The 16,875-nt window shown below is 35.0% G+C and overlaps 1 protein-coding gene across 2 annotated transcripts in view; it reads left to right on the top strand.

The window, feature by feature from the left end:
* Nucleotides 1-16,386, top strand: part of LOC126972215 (organic cation transporter protein-like) — a 75,792-nt gene extending 59,406 nt beyond the window's left edge. For both annotated transcript variants that reach the window (XM_050818849.1, XM_050818850.1), the window contains exons 2-7: nt 7,782-7,960; nt 8,473-8,807; nt 10,319-10,639; nt 11,622-12,252; nt 12,991-13,100; nt 14,196-16,386. In XM_050818849.1, coding sequence (XP_050674806.1) covers nt 7,782-7,960; nt 8,473-8,807; nt 10,319-10,639; nt 11,622-12,252; nt 12,991-13,100; nt 14,196-14,262 — 1,643 coding nt within the window. In that variant the 3' untranslated portion in view covers nt 14,263-16,386. The remainder of the gene's footprint in view (nt 1-7,781; nt 7,961-8,472; nt 8,808-10,318; nt 10,640-11,621; nt 12,253-12,990; nt 13,101-14,195) is intronic.
* Nucleotides 16,387-16,875: the final 489 nt, after the last annotated feature.

Below are 16,875 nucleotides of genomic sequence, written 5' to 3'. Positions count from 1 at the left end.
AATAGATCATATTACATAGTTGGAAATAGAAAACTGGTCATGGCCAAGTTAGTTTCTAATGTTTTGTTATAAATAATAAAATTGTCGCCGTGTTTCGCTTATTATATTATGCTTTTTACTATCTATACGTAATATGCATGTCCTACTGTAATAGTTGAGTGACTGTTACTTGAATGACGTAAGAAGGGGTATTTCGAAATTTTACCTCTGAGAGGGTGAATTATTAACAGGATTAAGTTAGGTTGAATATGGCTAGAAAGTGTAAATGTCACGAGCTCAACTCCTTTCGAATATAATGGTAGATTCAGTAATTTACTTTAAATATTTAAAATGACGACTTAAAAACGCTTAGTTTAAGCCTATTTGAAGAAAGCTTATTTGACTTTGACTTTGACTAGCATGTTTTACGAGGCTTAATTACTTACTTCTTAATCTTCTTATCTAGATTTTTATGAATATCGCTAAGTTGATCAAAAGGGTAACGGATATTTGAACTTGTTACATTAAATTTCCAAAAATAAACTGAGAATTAACAGACATAATATGTGTTATGTTAATTTTTTTCTCTAATAGACTGAATACCAAACTGATCTCTAATGTGTAATCAAAGTTAATGAGTTAAAAATTAAACAAAAGCGATTTTTTGAATGATTTTATAGTATGTACTACTAATAAAATGATAAGGATTAATATCGTTTTTGTGTAAACATCTTTTCTATTACCGCTTAATAATTGCCAACTTTTTAAAGTATAAAAACGGGTTTAGTATGTTATCAGATAGATAGATGCATCGTGGACTTTTCTGTAGACCCATATAAGATTCACAATTCCACCATACATTATTTTGTTATATCTCAAAGGGTTTAGAAAGCGTTTTCGTCGAAAGATCCCAGACTGCTTATTTTTTCCGACACCTCTAACAAATCTCGTTAATTTATACAAGAATTTAATCAAAAACTTGACAAATTATATATTTAAACCTTCCTCGAGAGCCAATTGGTGCAAAAAGCCTGAGAATCGGTGCAGTTGTTTTTGAGTCTATCGCCAACAGACAGAAAATCGCGATGGAGGACATTATTTATATGAATATTATATCTTAAGAGTAATCGCAAGAAAACTACGGACGCGAGAATAAAATTCAAGCGCGTATTTCACTTGATGCGATACGACTCTCCCCCCACACCGTCTTGTCTACTACAAACAAGGAAATTAAAAAAAATCCGATGGTTTTAGAATATATAATTCCCGAATACTTACATCATATTTTTTTTTGACAGAACAGCATCTATCGGATCTGCTAGTCATACTCATAAAATAAAGAGCTTAGTGTAAATTTCTTGAGGTGCGCACCTAAAGAATTTTCATTTAAATAAGATTCTTTCTAAAATTAAAATAACATTTTTGAAGTGAAAACTTCTTTAGCATCGTTGTAATTTGAAAGTCGATGAAACGAAAAAGCGAGACGGTAAAAAGAGAGAGACAAATTTATGAGATTTAACGTGGAAGAAAATGAGATAGGAAGCATTATACAGTGTTTTGGTACCAGGCGGTCATTGTTGAAGAAGAGATGTGTCATCCTAGCAGCATGTACCAGGACTTCATATGCATATATACAATACATCGATTCTGTTGATTAAGTTTTTGGGTGCCAAATTTATTTTGAAAATGTGCAGGTGTCACTGGCAAATCAACAACAAGATCGAAAACAGTAATTGTTGTATTTCAAATATTGATAATATTAAGACTAAAGTATTTATTTCAAACTTTAGTTACCATAAGCCTCTTGTATCATTTATTAAAAATGTAAGCTCTGAGTCTTTTTTTATGGAAAAGGAGGACAAACGAGCGTACGGGTCACCTGGTGTTAAGTGATTACCGCAGCCCACATTGTCTTGCAACACCAGAGGAATCACAGGAGCGTTGCCGGCCTTTAAGGTGTACGCGCTTGTTTTTAAGGTACCCATGTCGTGTCGTCCCGGAGACACCGCACAAGGACGCTCACTGCGCAGCTTTGTAGTAAGTGGAAGAAAGCTCCTTGAAAACCGCACTGTGGACGACGCCACACATCTAGATGGCGGGGATGATATCCTAACTTGTGGCGTGTCGTGCGAAGGTGGATTTTGGCGGCAGTAATCAGGTTAAACAGCTCTTCGAAACACTTCCCGTGATAATTGCGGTAGAAAACACACAATGAAGCGACGTCTCTACGCAACGATAAGTGATCCAGCTGTTCACAGAGCACTGGGTCCCCGACAATTCAAGCTGCTCTGCGTGGCACGCGGTCAAATGGATCGAGCTGATACTGGGGTGCGCCTGACCCAGAGATGACAGCAATACTCCATGTGTGGCCGGACCTGCGCTTTGTAGAGCGCTAGAATGTGGGCCGGCTTGAAGTATTGCCGTGCTCTATTAATGATGCCCAGCTTCTTTAAAGCCAATTTGGCTTTGCCCTCCAAATGGCCACGGAATTGGCAATCACTCGAAATTTCTAGACCCAGTATTCCGATACTAGGCGAGGTTTTAAGGGAAGTGTTGTCGAAGGCGGTGATACGACAAATGGTTTTTTTTTGTGGTAACCGCGCAAACTTGAGTCTTCTGGGGGTTAAATTGGACAAGGAATTTACCTCATTCCGCGACCTTCTCGAGAGAGGCCTCAATAGAATACACAAGTTTCTCCCAGCACTGGTCGACGATTTCCCGAGAGAGACCTGCGTGGCCCGTGTATACGGCATCACCAGTGCTGTCGTGTGCATAGCAATGTATGTTGGAGGTGTCCAACATAATATCATTGATATGCAGAGCCTTGGGGCACTCCGGCTTTCACGGGCTTCGGGTTCGAGCAATAACCGTCGACAACGACCTGTATGCTGCGCCCAGTGAGGAAGCTGAAGGTCCACTTGCATATACTCTGGGGAAACCCAAATGATGGATGTTTAGAGAGGAGCGCCTTGTGCCATACACGATCAAAGGCCTTCGTTATATCTAGGCAAACTTCCAGGCCTTCCCCCTTGCTTTCAATAGCCGCCCATCGATGTGTTAGGTATACCAGAAGATCGCCTGCTGACCGACCATGGCGAAAGCCGTACTGCCGGTCGTTGATCAATTGGTGACCCTCTAGGTATATCAAGAGTCTGGGGAAAGGTAATCTGAATAAATCTATGTAATATATACGAATAAAATATAAAATAATTACCAAACTTTGTATCACTCTGATCATAACTAAAACCTACAATTATCATCTTCGCGAAATTTTACATTCGTCTCATTATCTTGAAAGTTTTGATAGTTTCACTTTTACCACGTGTGATTGCAATCATGTTTTTTTAGTATGGAATAAATACCTACTTGCTCAATAATAGTAACGGCTTTGTATTGATAAATAAGTAATTACTGAATAATTAGTAATTAAAATAATATAACACCAACTTGTGGCTATTGTTGTTGACCATGAAGGTTTGATTTTTTCCCTGTAGGTACGTGAAAAGGAAATCAATAGGACCAAGGTCTTAAGAATTACCCATTTATGGGCTGCGGCAAACACAAACGAAGACAAAAATCTTATTTACTATCACTGCCTTAATTTATAAAAATACCCTCTGCTCAATGTTATATATATTATAATATACTTGATCGACTACTTTTAGAGCACATACCGACATAATTTATTCTATTTTAAGATCATTTTGTGTTTTTTACACCTGAGTTTAAATCGCGGATATAAGATACATTTATCATATAAAACACACAAAGAATTTTTATTGCCAGACGTAAACAGTACAATATTGTTTACCAGAGATTATTGAGTTTATGATTTGAAAGTCAGCATGCTTTGCAATTAATTAATTGTTGTATTTTGATATCTCGCGTGTTTGTTTATTCCGAGTTTAGCTAATCGTAAATGTAAACTATAAATATTTCGGCCTTGGCCCTAAATGCATCTGTTTGCATGTAGAACTGCGTTTGTGTTATATATCTCCTAGTCATGTTGTGTTTCTAATACTATTCTTAAATATAATTTAGAATTTTTCTCGATGGTAATACATTAATACAACCGCTATTCAAACATATCTATTATACTATTCATGACTATAATTTAGCTGTTTAAGCTTCTGTTAGTTTCTAAATGCCTCAGTTGCCATTCTGAATAAATATCAAGTGACATTTTGACAGAATAATATTTTTACCAGTGTGAGGCTCGTTTGCACAGGCCGGCTAGATTATGGCTACCACAACGGCGCCTATTTGAAGCAGTGATTTGTAAGCATTACACTGTTTCGGTCTGAACCTAGTACAGAGTGAAATTACTGGACAATTGAGGCTTAACATCTTATGTCGCAAGGTGAGGAGCGCAGTAGTAGTACCGCTCAGAATGTTTGGGTCTTACAAGAATTCTGTGCGGCACTGCATTGTAATGGGCAGGGTGTATCAATTACTATCAGCTGAAGGTCCTGCCCGTCTCGTCTCTTATTTTCATAAAAAAAAATACAACACAGTTCGATAGCTAAAATGGAGTATATTATATACTTATTATGAATTAGTGCATTAGACAGTTCCTATTTATTCCTAATATTATGTATTTAAATAATGTGTTTGTTAAATGATCGTAAGTAACAACCATGATAAGCAACCGACCATGGACATAGGCCACAATAAAGGTTAAGAGATTCGTTGCCGGCCTTTATGGTGGGAGTATGCTCTAAGTTTGAAGGTCCCTAAGTTGCATCGGTTCGGGGAAATTGCAGCCGGTAATTGATTCCACAAGGTGACTGTGCGAGGCAAGAAGCTTCTCGCAAAACGCGCTGTTGTCGAATGCCAGACGTCAACACGATGCGGGTGGAAAATCTCGTTAAGACCTAATGTCTGAAAATATAGCCACAGCCTCAAAAATATTAACTGCTTTAATTAATTAAAAAAGAATGTAAAAGAAATGACATCAGTTTTCTATCGTATCGTAAATTATACGTGTGATTAAAAACTAAATGTATTCAAGGGCTGTAGTCTTAATAAAACGTGGTCCTGTCCTAGCTCTACCATTATCTCTTATCCTTAACTTGGACTCTTCCCTGACTTGTGGAAAAGGGAAAACAAATCGTGCCAGTGTAGAAAAAATGATAAGAATGACGTAATAAACTACCTATATTGTACTGTCATGTATTTCTGGGCTGTTTAAGTCTCTTATCTGTCTTATAATCACGCGCCATCGTGAAAGCGAAATGTGCGAAAGCCAGCATGGGTTTAGGAAGGGACTCTCTGTCCAAACAAATTTACTGTCCTTTATGTCTTTTATTAGTAATGAAATAGACTAGAATAGAGGTCAACAAGTGGATACAATTTGTATGGAATTTTCAAGTGCCTTTGACAAAGTTAGTCAATCTTGTCTCATAAAAAAATTAAGACGACGCGGGGTCGGCGGATACTTGTTGGAATATTTCAGGTCATTTCTAGCAAAAGGGCTTCAGTATGTGTTTCATAACGGTTACTGCTCACGAGAGTATTTTGCGAATTCAGGTGTGCCACAAGGATCCCACTTAGGACCCGATTAATTTTCAGCGTTCATAAATGATATCGCCTCTTCGATTTATCATTGTTGCTGGCGCTATTACTGGACACAAACTTAAAGTTCAAAACGCATGTGGACGCAAATGCTAAACAGGCCAATAGGATGCTAGGATTCCTTAAAAGGAATACTAAAGGTTTTTTGTCGCCGTCTAATACTCGACATGGTATTCCTCAAGAAGCTCTTGTCTGGAGAAAATGCATGTAGCGAAATATGTAAATATATTGGTAAATAGCGTAGAGAGAAGATTAACAAGTAAATAGGTACACATGTTTCTAAATTCTAGGATGTTGCCGCCTTTCGTCTCGTAAGATTAATTATTATATTATCTGGTAATATTATTTTGAAAACTGTGTTACATGGGATGATATATTGTTATTTTTAGCTTAGTATTGTATGAAAGTAACAGTAAAGTGTTTTCTAGATTTTCTGAATTTGAAAATGAAGATTGAAACATTTAAATACATTCAGGATTGATTGACGAATAACAAATAATCTGGATTCTAAATAAACTTATATTAGAGCGCATATTAAAAGCGGCCATTAGGCAATCTACCATTTATAATGTGGTCGAAGTGGTCAAAGGTGTACCTAATCGAAACTACAAAGTCATTATTTGTGCAATGTGACCTTACCTGTCAAATTTATTGATACAATCTCAACAGGAAGTTGCAGGTTTATATTTTGTTACCGGCAATATGTATAATTTTGGTATTCTATATAATACCTGGATATTTTAAGGAATGTATGAAATATTATCTATTTTATGATGTATTACGTACTTTAGAACTTATTGTATTGGATACCTGCCTGTCTACAACACGGTTTTTTTTATATTTAACATTCAAGTTAACATGAAATTTGTATTAAACTTAAAAACCTATTTGTTGAATCACCACTGTTACAATTCGCCAAACATAAAATACTACCCATATTGTTAAATAAATACATTTTTATACTGTTAAGCGTCAAGACTATTTAATTCGAAAAACACACTTATCATTTCGCAAATAATTTATTAGAAATCACAGCAATTAGTAATGTACTCCTTACCAGGTACCAATTACTCGTTATACACTATTACTGCTGATTTTCAAAATACACTAATACTGGTATAGCTTATATGTTGTCTTGTATATACTATACAGCCCTAAATGTTCATTTTCTCATCGATCAGTTTCTTAATGGCCCGGCAATAAAATACGACTCTATTTAATTCACGTAAGGATTAGTCTTGAATGTTCTGTCTAGATAGTAACAAGAAAGAAAAACACGGTTATGTACAAAACACCTAGGTATGTCAAGGACCTATCGAAATCTATAGTTCTCGCGAACATTCGACATTCGATGTGACCTCCGTAACAACACATTGCCTGGATTGCACAGGTATTTTATACATTACCTAGGTATTTTATTGAATGCCGAATTATACACATTACCGGTAACAATGAATATGGTTACCCATTATCTTGGTTATTTTTTGCAGTGAATTAGGTTATTCATTGTTATTTTAAACTATTAATTAATAAATAATTTTATTTTTATGATACCTCAAGATACTTAGAAAAGGAGATCTTGAAAGCTTTTCAGATGGACAACTCGTACTCTATAAAAATAATGAAACGTTGGATTAATTAATGTAAAAATACAGTTACAATTACACGCAAATAAAATCCTGTTAAAGGTATTTTATTTAAATATTTGTTATTAATTTTAACAAATCCATATAACATGAAAAAGCTTAAATTAAATACAGATTTTAAAAATTCGAAAAATATTTTTGAATATTCTCGTTCTGTGGCAATAAAAAACTAGTTTAATTTGACCGCAGCGCGTTTATGGAACAGCGTCTATAATAATTATTATAGGCATAATTCTTTTATTTGTGCAATGAAACACATTACGTGAACCTTGCTAAAATACATCATTGAAAACCGGATTCTATTCCGTTAAGCCATTTTTGAGATTGCTGTGCACAGACATACCAATAAACAGAGAGAAAAACATTTTTTTTTCGTTATTTAAAATACAGATAACAGTACGCATACTTACTTTCAGGTGTGCAAACTTAATTAATTTTTCTTTCTACTATATTTTTCTAATCATATATAGCCAATTACATTCATTATACATTATTTTAGGAATCCTAACTCCCGATCTGTCGACTATCCTTCGAAAAACCTCTCTGTAAAGAAAAAAAATTAATATAATTTTTCTTTTTCAGTAAAGCCAAGCCGAGGATCAAAAGAGAAGGCAAGAATACCAGAAGATGATGAGAGTGGTTCTGAAGATGTCGTTTCAAAAATAATTGGTGAATACGGAAGGTGGCAGCTCCTCATGACAGCCCTACTATCGCTGTTCTCCTTCCCTTGCACGTTCCACATCTACTTACCAACATTCACGGTAAAAACTCCCTGAATTCTCAATATCATTATGATTAATGAGTGAAATTTTAAAGCAACAGACACACAAATACTTTTGTTAGACTTGAACAATTTTTTCTCTATATGCATAAATCAACTCAGGGAATTTGTGAGAATAATATTTGGGCATTGAAGCCAAAAAAAACCTACATACTGCTCGAGAGAAATTTACCGAAACATTTGCAAAATTAATGATACTTACAAAAGGAGCGAGCTATTTGGGAAAACTTAAATTCCCGCCAGAATATATGTTACCACCTCATGTGTATATACTCCTGCCCGGGTATGCATGCCTGGTTTAGCATATACGATGGTAGTTAAAACTTAAAATAATATAAAATGCATCTATTCATTTTTATAGATAAGTAATTTATTATCTATAACTTTTTTTCTAATGTCCGAACAAATGACATTGCGTAAAAGATGTGGATTTAATCTCACCATGAGAGTAATGTTTACTATGACAAGCGATAAACAGATTTAAACTTTCAGGCATATGCTACAAAATTTTGGTGTCAACGGCCAGAAAATCTATCTGATCTGCCAATAGAGTCTTGGATTAAATACAGTCAGCCAGTCAACGCCTGCTACGTCAGGGTCCTCACGCCAACTGATACAGCGGAAAATATAATGAATGAGACAGCATCTTACTTGGATGCGTTTGAAAAATGTCAAGTTTGGGATTTCGACAGATCAGACGTTGGAAATACCATCATTTCTGAATGGGGCTTAGTCTGCGATAGAGCTAGTCTTACAAATTTAGCTGAAGTTGTGTTTTTAATTGGAGTTGGTATTGGAGGTGTTGTAGGAGGATGGATATCAGATAAGTAAGTTAATTCTTGGCAGAATTTTGATGCTCTTAATAATATTGGAATAACGTTTTTGCACTTATGATTTTGCATAGTTTTAAGATTAACTTTTTATGACTAGCGGTCACCCAGAGGTAATTCATTACATTTTTATTCATCGGACAGTTACAAGATTATTGCATTATAATTTGTATTGTATTATTCATGTACTTTAATCTCGTCATTAAATCTGGACAGAAGTTTGTATGGACTCTTTTGTAGGAAGAGTACATTATAATGTATAAGTTTGACGTTCACAGTTAAAAAAAAATGTATTAAGTATGTAAAGTTTATATTTCTGCTCTTTTTATGCAAGATATCATTTCAAGATTCTGGGTTTTAAGTGTTTGAAAAAATAACTTTTCACCAAAACACTTTTATTACATTCTAGCTGACCCGACAGATGTTGTTCTGTATATAACAAATAAAATAATATTTTTATATGAATTTGTCAATAATATATCATAACATCAAAAATTACTTCGTAAAATATGCACCCTGCTGTCGTAATGAAATTGTTTCACAGCAGAACTGTCAAACCGTGCGTCAATAAATTCTCTCATAGAAATTATGCATGGACACATCAAAGGAAAAACAAATTTGTTGTTTTTATTTAATTTAGCAGCATTTTCCTATTTATTCACCTTTTAAACCTTCTCTGGACTTCCACAAATAATTCAAGACCTAAATTTGCTAAATCGGTCCAGGCGTTCTCGAGTTTTAGCGAGACTAACGAACAGCAATTCATTTTTATATATATAGATTTTACAATTTATTATTAATTATCACAAAATTATTTATTACACTGATTTCTCTATATATGGCGCTGGTATATTGTTAATGCCGTAATACTACAATTTCACTAATGATATTATAATAACACGGTAGATTGTCAATCGACTTCATTTCTTACAATTTATCGGCCTGGTTTAAGTGACATTGTAATGTCATAGTAGTGATATTATTATAATTAATGTAGGTATATTACAAATACCAAACAGCGAATGTTCATAGTGTATTATCTATGGAATGTTCGTAGAGGTTTAGGCACCTCACGAACTCTTTGATTAAGTTTGACTAAATTATTACTGAATTGAACTCTAAAAGTGCCATGAGGCATCGAATTAAATAGGCGTATATTGCTGATTGTTATTAAGCTGATTGAAGAAAATTTTAGGGTTTAGCAATAAATGTAGTGAAAGCCGGTAGATAACAATAAATTAAAGTAAACTATGATAAAGCTATAAAAGGCGCCTGTTCTAGCTCAACTGCAATATTACAAACAGTTGAAATTATTCTGAATATTTTGGCTGGATTAATAGAAATACGAAATTCCACGTCATGTTTATCTTAGACCGTTGTTGGAGTTCAAATTAAAACAAAAACATAGTTGGCTCGTATGTTATTTATATAAATTATATACACAAAATACTCAATAATCTCAAGTATTCGGCAATAATTGATTACAAAAGTTATATTCAAATTTTCAGGTACGGCAGAAAACGCATTCTCATGGCAATGGCGATCACACAAAGTATCCTTGCGATAATTTCTCTTCTAGTACAAACATACGTACAATATGTTGTTCTTAGGCTGATAATGGGCCTGGTGTCAGTCTCTGTTGTCTATGCAGCATTTGTGTTATCTGTGGAACTGGTCGGAGGGAAATGGGTCACAATAGCTGGAGTTTGCAACTTTTTTCCTTTACCATTGGCCTACATAATTGTATCTCTTCTCTCTATTGCCTTACCCAACTGGAGGGAACTGCAACTGGCGTTGTCGATACCTGGATGTCTTCTTGTATTTTTATGGTAAGCCGTTACTTTAAGCATACTTAGTAACTTAATAATTTTAAATTTAGTAATTACAGGGCACACTAAGTAATTTTACACGGATTAGGAAGGATTAGCGTTCTTGATATTCTCTAATATTTTTATTCAAAATAACTTATTGGACGTTAATAACTACCACCCATTTAAAATAGACTGCCTCAGACCTGAGAAGAACGGGCGCAAGAAACTCAACGGTCTTTTTTTAATAAAAAATATGGATAACAATGTAATATTGTACAATAAACATTTATAATTAAAGAGCCTGGGGGTGTTCGCTTCATTCCCAGTATGTGTTATCATTAAGAAAATCGTTTATGCTAAAGTAACCTTTCCCACACAAACGTTTTTAACAATTCTTTTAAATTTCCTAACACATTTGTTTTGTACATTTTCTGGGATCATATTGTAGAAGCATATACATCGCCCAATACAAGTAATAGGCATAACAAGTTTATGTTTGTTCCTCGTGTTAAAAGTTTCTAGCAAATTCCTCAATGTGCTTATGAACATAAGTAGAACATTATTAAGAATATATTGAGAAACAACAGTCAAAAAAATGTTTTAATTTTAATAGCCAGCAATGGCTGGTTATTAATACGATTGAGAAATATGAAATATCGACTTGATTTGTTCCTTGATAACCTCATTGTGGAGGAACGCTTCATATCCAGTTGGTAAAGACAGTATTATATTGGGGTCGTAAGGAAGCCAGAACTCGGTTATATATTTTATAAATCAATCTTCATCAATCAATAAATCCAAAGTTGTTAAGTTTGTCCTTTGATTTGAAATAGGTAACGAATACAATGATATATATAACCCAAACTATCAAAAAGTTCCCTATACTGTACTACATATCTATAGTGATATCATGCACTCAATATGTTTTTTTTATGTTATCGATCAAATTCTAGCTACTATGATCGATAATCTTACGTAATAATACTATACTCTTTTTCAGGTTTGTTCTACCGGAATCCCCAAGATGGCTCCTCAGTATGGGCAGAATAAAAGAAGCCAAAGAAATATTAGAAAGAGTAGCCAAGTTTAACAAAAGAGAAGTTCCAGCCGATATTGACAAACTTTTGCATGTTTACGTAACGGATGTGAAAACAGAAGATCCTAGTGTTTGCATGTTGCTGCGAGGTTACCTGTTGAAACGAACCACTTGCTTGGCGATCACTTGGTTTGCAATGACATTGGGGTATTATGGACTCCTACTGAACATTGGGAACTTCAACCTTGGAAACATACATCTAACGTCCATTATATTAGCCGCAGTTGAAATCCCAGCAATTGCAATCAGCATACCAATACTCTTGAAAGCTGGTCGACGTTTGCCAATATTTACGACTATGACTATTTGTGGCTTAGCTTGTGTTGGTAGTGAATTACTGACAATGTTTTTCGAAAACGAATGGGTAATCATATCATGCCTGATGGTTGGGAAGTTTGCTATTGCAGCGACTAATATGATGTTGCCAATCTTTACAGCAGAACTTTATCCTACTGTTGTCCGAAACCTTGGAGTTGGGGCTAGTCAAATCTCAGCTGGATTGAGCCTTATATGTATACCATATCTTTGGGAATTGGTAAGCTACTTTTAGTATGAAAATTATAATTATCTTAAAGAGCAACTCTGTTCTTCTTAAAATCTGTGGGAAGTAACATGGTTGTCCGTGGTGGTAGCAGATACATATGAAAAACTTTTTTGAGAACCGAACTCTCCAATTTACTCCACACATTGGAGCCAAACAATCTCTTCAAGAACACTATTACTACAGTATTTGTTATGAGTTTATTAAAAAATCTGGTTTGTAAATTATCGTGGGTATTTAAATGTTTTTTTTTTAAATAACGATGTCTCTTTCTATAAATTTTTAAGTATTTCAAACATTATAATAAAAATCGGTCAAGCCGTACTCAATTTTGTTCCGTTTTGTTTGTATCGTCATAAATGTTCGTCGCACAAAAATTTAAGAAGGTCTTACATGAACTCAAATATTTCGATGTTATTAACGCAACTCTGAATATAATTTTTTTTGTAATTTCTTCTGATTGTTTAATTGATTTGATTTGATAAGCATCCCAGATACAAAATGGGTACATATAAATGATATTGAAGTAGCTTATTGTAATGTGAAAATAGGAGAGTTTCATTGGATGCTCATGAATATCTATGTTATATTAACGTACTCGATAATCTAGGTAAAGACTGGAATGATTTTGACAGGACTCTCCCTGACAGATAGCCCATGTTATAAGAAGTAACTTTTATTTAAAAAAGGTACATTATGCATCATTGTTAATGGATGTACATGCCTTTTCAGACAACGTTCAACGACCACCTGCCTATGATTACTATAGCATTGATGACTGTCGCGGGAGGAGCCGTTGTACTTTCACTGCCGGACACCGCCGAACACAAGAAACAAAGAACGTAAGATTCTTTTTCAATTCATTCTATTTTCTACGCTCTATGCTCAAGTCATTCCGATATTTATATGCACACAAATTTATAACCTGTTTGTTTTTGGGTTAAGACCTTTATGGCGCGATCATTTCGGAAAAAGTTCGGAGAGTAAATGAAACTGAAAACATAAATTAATGAATAAGTCTAATCACATGAACTTCATTTACATCAGATCGGTAATTTGTTTATGGGAGATTAAGACCAACGTGCGCACGTGGTGCCCTGATGTTAAGTGGAGTGGGAGAATGATATTTTCGATTGGGACGCGTGGTGCAATGGTACAATTTCGGTGGTAGGGATTAGGTCAAACATCTCTTCAACATACAATGAAGCAACGCCTCTACACAGCACCACTTAAGTGAACTCGAATCGAACCGCACTTCGCTGAGTACGTGATCCCTGAAAAATTCGAGCTCTGCGTCGCACAGAGTTCAATGATTCAACCTGATCTAGGCTAAACCAAATCAGTTATAAGAGCTATACTCCACAATATTATTAAGAAGCAGGATCGCGAAATTGCCCCAGAATTAGGGCCGGCTAGATCAACTGTTTCGCACTTTTGACCACCCCCTTTTTCCGAAGCCAAATTGGCTTTGGGCTCCAGATGAGCGCAAAGTTGGCGATCACTCGTAATTTTTAGAATATTACAATAATAAAGATAATCACTTTCTTCTATATAAATTCAAAACACGTAAAATTATTAAGTAAAAACTATTACTACGTGGTACCGAAAATATAGAAGCATTTCCGTTCACCCGTTGACTGAAATAGTTTTTGTTGAGACGCGTAGATAGAACTTTGTACAAACTCCACACCAATAGGCAGCACGGTACAAGAGTGGCAATACCAATGGGTACACACATATAAGAATATGACACCGACATAATTGTGCTGTAAGCTGCCGTATTCGACATTCCCAGTCCTGACAAGATTACCTTGAACACGGCAAGGAGTCAGAGTACCGACGCAATTGTATTGTAAAAGAATCAAATTATTTACTAAGAATCTATTGAATCTAAGCCTATTTACATTAATTTTTAAGTAATTATTTTTACTTCACAGAGCCGGCGTAAACGATGTCCCACAGCCGAATGAAAATCACTCGCCATCAGACGACAAAGAAAACTAGTTTATATTTTTAATTTATTTATTTTAGGAACTAATACCATAGCACTGCTATATGTGATAAAAACAAAATGTTGTTGTATGTATGTAAATATTAGATTAATATTTGTATCCATTAGGTATACACTATTTTTAGGTTATGTTATATTAAAATTGTCACTGACGTTTAATAATGAAAATAAGACGTGATATTATGGTTAAAGTTGGATTAGCTACAAGAAATAGGCACGTGAGACATTCCCTTTAAGGCGAAGAGTAAGCAGAAAACACGCAAACATGGTGTTTTTAGACAAGTTTTGCGGTGAAAGTATAGCATTTCGAGCTATGAACACTACTTAATCCTGTTACACATATCCTTAAGTCTTATTTGTTGGTTGCTAATGCTTGCTGTTGGTTTTAGTTAACACTGCCGAGCCTTTTTGAACTACCACATTTCTTTGAAGTTAAACAAGTTTTATGGCATGGCGTGACGCATTTTTTTGGTATTTCTCTCAGAAAAGTTATTCTTATAGCTTGTACTTTTTGTGTAAGTTCATTTATTCAGATTAGTAGTGAATAACGAGGATTGAAAGCATATAAACTGTTTTCCACGCAAGAATTTTGAAAATATTGGCTTTGTTACATAGACGGCGGGCCGGCAGCCGTGAACTCATATCGCTCAAGGTCGCTGGCATTTAGTGTCGCCTTAAGGTCGGGTCCCAGAAGGGTGAAAATACAGCTGAAATCGGGTACTGTCGCTTGCGTAGAGAAGTGGATGTGGCGCGGCGTGTGAATACTTTTTAGCTTTCGTGCTCTGTCGATTGTTTTGTATATAGATAGGGCCTAGGTCTGCGGGTGAGCCATCGACCTTATAGCTCAGCAGACTATTCATACAGGATATTATTTTATATAAATAATATTATATATATGTTGCTTATTTAATCAAAACAAATCTTATAACTATATTTACAATACTACGACTACATAAAATTAAAACTATCATTACGTGGAAGCGTACCAAGAATACTGGCAGCATTACCGCGTTGGATAGCAAGGCTGATCCGTTGACCGAAATAGCTGCCAGCGCTTGGGTTTGCAGTAGCCTTATTGAGGCGCGAAGATAGTATTTTGAACATTCTCCGCGCCTCTAGGCCCCACGGGCCAAGTGTCTCGACACCAAACGGCAGAAAGATGTATGATTCACTGAGACCAACATATTATATTATATGAGTATATTTTATGAATTATCCTATGAGAAAGCGTTCGCCTCGCGTATACGGGTTCTCGTATAAGGTATTATCTATCTACAGTAGTCAGAAGCGTCTATTTACGATATGTTGTTATTGTTAATTAAATGACCAATGAGCGTCCAGGAGCCCAATGTAGATTATTGGTTGACTGGATTATACCTTGTCTGCCTATAAGTTCTGTTACAGTTGTAATGTTATCTGAATAAAACTAATATGTATTTATTTATTAAATTCGACTTCTATGCAATGAATCTGACTAGCTTTGATTCTATTTATTAACGCACTGTACTCTTGAATTCTTACGGTGCGTACAGATTGATGAAACGCCGTACAAATTACTGCACTGTTACTACTGCACTGGTCTGAAGATTATTGGAATTACTGGGCAAATGAAACTTAAGATCTTATGTCTCAAGGAGACGAGCGCAATTGTAGTGTCCCTAAAAATATTTGGCTTTTTCAAGCATCCTGAGCGGCACTGCATTGTAATGTGCAGGGCGTATCAATACCGTATATCGTACTGCGCTACAAGGTCGATGATAATGGCATTGGTCTCTCAGAGTTCAGACCATCTACCAGTTAAGTTGTTTTTATGAAATAAATCCCGAAGACAAAGTGTGGAGTCTAGTTATTGGAGTTGTTGTCCACTTGGGGTTCTTGTTGGTGACCCTTCAGGCATGGAATAATGAGAGCATGCTTTCGGTTAAAGATGAATTCTGGACTTTAAACAATAAAGTAATGATAACAGAAAAATGATATATTGTATAATATAGTAGAGTAGATTATAAGTGTAGGTTTATCTTAGTTGATATAGGCAAATAACGAATTTATCATTGTTTACCGTAAGTCTAGGTATTATTAGGCAGTTTACTGTAAATAAATTATATACTCTTATTAAATTTTATTTCCATAACACAGACAATAGTCTATTGTTCGTACCGAGATATTGATATTTTACTATTATTAAACCATCAATGGCGTAGCGTGCCTTGGCAAAGTAAAATAAAAGAAAAAACTGTTTGCATAAAATTAAAAGAAATATTTATTCATCATAATTATCTATCTGTCACCTTTTCCAATTTTATTTCAAACATTTCACATTAAATATCCTACACTCTCCTAGCCTATTTTTCGGTAAAGTGATTGATTAAATCATTTATAGTTGATGGTGACTTAAGTATTTTTTTTGCTTTTTTTGACTTTTGTCATTTCTGAACTAAAAAAATATTTGGGAAGTTTTTATTAATTTTTGCTTACGCACGCCGGGGGACCCACATAAATTATACGGCAGATTCGGGGGTAGCTACGCGCTTGTGAATTCCATATTATGAATTCAATTTGAAATATTTATTGCCTATAGATTATCCCCCTTATTCATAATGGTGCGC

The sequence above is a fragment of the Leptidea sinapis genome, chromosome 25 (assembly GCF_905404315.1).
Source record: "Leptidea sinapis chromosome 25, ilLepSina1.1, whole genome shotgun sequence".
Classification (NCBI taxonomy): Eukaryota; Metazoa; Arthropoda; class Insecta; order Lepidoptera; family Pieridae; genus Leptidea; species Leptidea sinapis.
Note: the sequence above shows the minus strand (reverse complement) of the source record. Positions and strands in the feature narration are given on the sequence as shown.